The 5,000-nt window shown below is 41.6% G+C and overlaps 3 protein-coding genes across 9 annotated transcripts in view; 1 reads left to right on the top strand and 2 right to left on the bottom strand.

The window, feature by feature from the left end:
• The window catches only part of LOC125951776 (armadillo segment polarity protein), an 11,011-nt gene extending 8,627 nt beyond the window's left edge, over positions 1-2,384 (bottom strand). The window contains exon 1 of one of the 6 annotated variants that reach the window (XR_007468798.1): positions 1,990-2,384. The gene's annotated coding sequence lies outside the window, so the exon portion shown is untranslated. The other 5 variants (XM_049680809.1, XM_049680845.1, XM_049680819.1 and 2 more) reach the window with 5 other exon arrangements.
• Positions 2,385-2,511: 127 nt separating this feature from the next.
• Positions 2,512-4,747, top strand: LOC125951815 (tubulin-folding cofactor B-like). The gene is made up of 2 exons (XM_049680884.1): positions 2,512-3,304; positions 3,393-4,747. The coding sequence occupies exons 1-2, from the start codon at positions 3,179-3,181 to the stop codon at positions 3,987-3,989; spliced, it is 723 nt and encodes a 240-aa protein (XP_049536841.1). The 5' UTR covers positions 2,512-3,178; the 3' UTR covers positions 3,990-4,747.
• Positions 4,748-4,793: 46 nt separating this feature from the next.
• The window catches only part of LOC125951802 (synaptic vesicle glycoprotein 2C), a 4,201-nt gene continuing 3,994 nt past the window's right edge, over positions 4,794-5,000 (bottom strand). For both annotated transcript variants that reach the window (XM_049680871.1, XM_049680862.1), the window contains exon 7: positions 4,794-4,979. In XM_049680871.1, coding sequence (XP_049536828.1) covers positions 4,942-4,979 — 38 coding nt within the window. In that variant the 3' untranslated portion in view covers positions 4,794-4,941. The remainder of the gene's footprint in view (positions 4,980-5,000) is intronic.

Raw genomic sequence — 5,000 nt, 5'->3', positions numbered from 1 at the left:
CAGGGCGCAAAGATGGAATAGTCATCAGTATCCACTGAAAAACAACTAATTACAAGCGCTAGTGCTGTTAGTAAAATAAACCAGATCTCAACTACATATTCCGAAATCGGGCAACAGTATGAAAAATTTAATGCATGGAAGCGTATATCGAGGTGTAAAACTTAAAAAGGGAATACTTGTTGTACATGTCAACACTGGAAACAGATGATTGAGCTTTTCAAACGTGTACAGAAATCTGTTGTTTGTTTAAAGCGACTTCTGCATTTGTATTATCACTCATATTATTTATATAACTCATGTTTTTGGTTATGATAATCGCTAAGTAATTATTTTGCAAGCTAAATGGTGGTTTAAGTAATTCTGGTATCCAAAAAAAAAACCAGAATATATTGAAATTTTATTTCAATTTTTTATCATTCATATTCTATTTGTGTCGCCGCAGTATTTTGTGTTTCAGATTTCTCCGTACTTTTCCAAAGTTGAGAGCAAAATTCCACATTGCCAGTAAAGAATACCACAAAAGAAGAATCAATTCCTGGGCAGAAAAATCAAGCACCTGTGTGTTGAATCCGGAAAATGAACCGGTCATGAAAAATATGAAACAGAAATAGATACACTAAAGTCTCAGTCCGATCTGCCCGCGGGGGGGTTTGGATGTCCACGCAGGCAATCCCATATGGGGTGTGCGCCGTGATTCATGGAATCATGCAGCTGTTGATCGCCGCTATGCATAGAGGTAGGTGCTTCGATTGCCTGTATAAGATGAGTTCTCTCTCGTTCCCATTCATCGTGTCTCTGTCGTTCTCACTCTTATTCTATCTCTCTCTGTCTCCCTTTCACTCACTCGCTCGCTCTATTTCGCTCCTCTATCTATTATTCTTTCACTCTTTCTTTCTTTTCATCTCGCTTTAACTATACCCCCACACTGCACTTTTCTTCCTTTAAACACATTTTTATGCTAGCGCTTTCCCGGAGAAACTTGATGGACGGCCATTTTGGTTTTTGTTTGCTCCGCTCCGCAGGCTGAACTCGAGCTACCTGTCTATCTTTGTGTTCGTGCCATGCCTTATTTGTACGCAGTGTAAAAAGATGATTTGCAAGCAGTCTTTTTACAAGCGCTTTTATCGCAATATGAATATTGTAGACTAAGGCAACAGACACTCGATGAACAGTTAATAGTTTTCCAATCACTTATCCACCATGCCATAAAATATGAATGTACTATTTACACCTGGACAGGGTTGAGAGAACGGCTGATTCATTCTGGGAATGGAAAGAAACAGCAGAGATTTTGTTTTCAGTACCTACTCTTCCACGATTAGTGGCTCCCAGAAATCTCTTTGTTTAGCGTGGTTCGAAGGTGTTGATGCACTACGGAACGGGTACTTAGAATTTCTTTCACACGTAGCTCGATAGGGTGAAAGCGTAATGATTCTCGCAGAGGCGTCACTAGTCGAGAGTTGTTCGAAACTGTACCTCATTACTTACAACTACAGACACATATATCACCAGAACGCCTTCACAAATACAACCTCACAGTGTTACCCATATTACGGGCAATGATGAGAACAAGGGCTGTCCATACCTTCGATTATCTTCGAGCTCCGTTTCAAACACACTCCTACAGTCTCTAAGACGAGTCTAACTAGTTTGGCTAAATACACTGGTGCAAAGATTGTGTTGATTATGTCGATGGTACTTTTAAGTACGATTGTAACGCGAAACACCTTCACCAACGGCCACACCAACTTCTACTTTCTTCAGCTGGTTCATTCAGCTTCTATGCTTCGTGTAGCGACGCCTTTTGATTTAAACTCCCACACACACACACACTCACACATACCCACCTACACACATACACACTTCTACCTCAAACAGGAATGCTCAACGTCATTGTGTGTGTATGTTCCGATTTGGCAGTGAGTATGTAAACTCACAGAAGAAAAAGAAATGGATAAATTAGAGCTCATCACATTGCAAGATACTTACCCGTGATGGAGAAAAAAATGTTGGAAGTTTCCGGAACCAGTAATCAATAGAATAAGAACCAAGAAAAAAAATGCCCGTCGCTACTGTCACCACAAACACGCTACAGCACTCCTAATGGTCTAATGATAAACAAAAGCAACGCTTTAAGCAAAGTATCTAAAACCTTGAATTGAATTCTCTTGGACACTGAGCTGGCACGGAGTCTAGCCAACTGCGTGCATTCAACGCGGCCGCTGCTGGAATCACTGACAAATGTTTTCGTCTCGCGATGGCCGCTGAACACACACTCGCACACACGCAGTTTCTATTCACACCCTCTTTTTCTCTTACTATCTCCTCCTTCCTTTTTCTTCTTTTACATTCAATACTCGTGAATTCCACAGCTACCTGCGTAGGACAGTTTTGACATGTATTGGTTCCCTAGTCCTTTTTCTGTGTTGTTTGTCTGCCTAGCTGTATCAACTCTATAGGCCTACACACACTGTCTGCGTAGCAAGGTAGGTTTTAAATAGAGAGGTGGTTTCGTATCAAGGTGTTTTAAATCGCAATATGGTATCGGTCCATAGGTCTTGCCACCCGGCCTAGACCCAGAGCTAACGTTCCTGGACCCTGCTCACTCGCTGTAAAATACTCGGTCGCTCGGTCGGTCTATTTAAAATATCTTGGTGTACGCAGTTGACGCAGTTGCCGCAACTGCAGCCGGTTTGCCGAAGCCTTCAAGCCTGCCACACACAGCACGCGTTATTTGCGGCTGCATTGTGATTTGGTACAAAATCGGCCGCAACTGCAGCATCAGCAAGCGGTCTGGAGGGTCTCATTGGATCACGTGTTTGACAAGCCAGAAAGGAATCCGCAGTTGCCGTATCTGCCGCATCTGCCGCAAGTAACGCGTGGTATGTGTGGCTGGCTTTAGCAGAATTCCATTCTCATTTGACAGGTCGCGGCGAAACGTTCACTACGCTACGCATTCAGTTTGTACTGCCTTAAACGCTATGCGAGTAGTGCTTAGGAATTGTACACATGTAAACATTTAGAAAGTTCGCTCGTTTCATCCCAAAATCGGGTTATCGTCAAAATACTCTTGCATGATTATTCATCAAATACAGATTCTGTGTCTGTTCTTAGTTAAATTCAAAGGCTACTAAGGTTCGTGATATTTGAAGTACCGTTTGCATCAGACACCGGAATAATGATGCAGTTCACCAACGGAGGCGAGTGCTCCGATATGGTTACAATTAATATTTCCAACTCGCACAATACGACGGTCTCGTTCGAACGCAAGTACAGCCATTCGTTGACCATCTGTGAGTTTAAGGTACGTCATGGTGCAGATAACGGCTGGAGTATATGTCCTTTTACGTTCTTCCCACTTTTAACTAACTTTTAACTTTTTTAATCGCCAGGCGAAACTAGAAACGATAACCGGTGGCTGCGCGGCTACGATGCAGCTGGAGCTTTACAGTGGCAATCGATTGATAGCGAAGCTCGACGACAACGAACGCTCACTTGGTTCATATGCAGTCGAGGATGGCATGCGCGTACATGTGATCGACAATTTTCAATTCATGCAGGAGAATGTGTCGAAGTTTGAGCTCAGCCAGGAAGAGTATGATAAGAAGACTGATAGTGTGAGGAGTTTCCTGCGGAAAAATAGGCTCGGCAAATACAACGAGGAAGAGATGGTCAAGTTGGAGCTGGAACGCAAGCGGCAGGAGGAAGAAGATCGCCAGAAATTGGACGAAATGGCCATCGGATCGAGATGCCGCGTCACCACCAAAGGTCAGCCTGTGCGACTCGGAACGATCATGTATAAGGGTCCACTCGACGGCAAACCGGGCATGTTCGTTGGTGTCAGGTTCGACGAACCGCTGGGCGTAAACGATGGCAGCGCTAACGGCAAACGTTACTTCCAGTGTGATCCCAAGTATGGTAGCTTTGTGACTGTAAAGGCGATAGAAGTCGGAGATTTTCCACCGGAGGAGTTCGACGATGAACTTTAATAGAAAGACCACTGTTTTTCTTGCATTATTTCTGCATTTTCTTCGAAGTTTCTTCCGTCTTACGCTTCTTACACAACGCTTCTTACGAAAGCAATGCGTCGTTTTCGGCAAAAAAATTAATAATAACTGACCGGCACAGTTGTCATCTATAGAGTTTTTCACAAATTTGTTCTTTTTCACGGTTTGATTTAGCGTTCATTCCTATGATTTCATTTAAACTATTGATAATCCGCATTTTTGTTTACACAATTTAAAATTAATGTAATTTTTAAAAAATCTATATTGAGCTTAGACTTCAAAACTACAGACACGATTGGAGTGTAATTTAATATGCGAAGATTTTTGAAACTGGAAAAGTAATGAGTGTTTGGAGTTTTATTCCAAACACAGAATGTTTGCTTTGAATGTTCGAAACAGAAAATGTTTGGATCTAGGAGTTTCCTATTTCTAATTGCCAATCTATGAACAAATGGTAGTAAAAGGAATGTTGAAAAAAGCGTTTTTCGTCAACCGGAACATAACACTATTAATCCGTTACTATTGGTGCGCTATAACATATGATACATTGGAAAAGAAAAGACATTTATAAAATATTTCGTGCTGGCCTTTGGTTGTAACGTGAAAAAGTTTTGGCAACGCAAACACAGTAGCAAACAGCTGCAATGAAATAGATCAATCACGGTTTAAACACCAACAAAGAAACACATACAAACAAACATTCTTTTTATTTAAAACAATATTCAACTGTTAACTTAGAACATGTCTACTTGTATTTTCTTTCCTTGACTTTTCCTCGGTGGAAATGTTGTAGTATTGTGTTGTACTATACCAATTTCCATGTAGAGCTGGCAGAACCGGGATCAAACTATTTTGGTGGGAGTCTATGTGAAACATAGGAGCAATTACTCTATTTTTTAGTCGATTCAAGGCGGTTTCGTCAGCATAGGATTGTCTATGTTGTTTTCAACGTTGTCCCAATAGCTGCACATACTGTAAATGCGATGATACCAA

This window comes from Anopheles darlingi, chromosome X, assembly GCF_943734745.1.
Source record: "Anopheles darlingi chromosome X, idAnoDarlMG_H_01, whole genome shotgun sequence".
Classification (NCBI taxonomy): Eukaryota; Metazoa; Arthropoda; class Insecta; order Diptera; family Culicidae; genus Anopheles; species Anopheles darlingi.
This window is presented reverse-complemented; position numbering and strand designations above follow the sequence as displayed.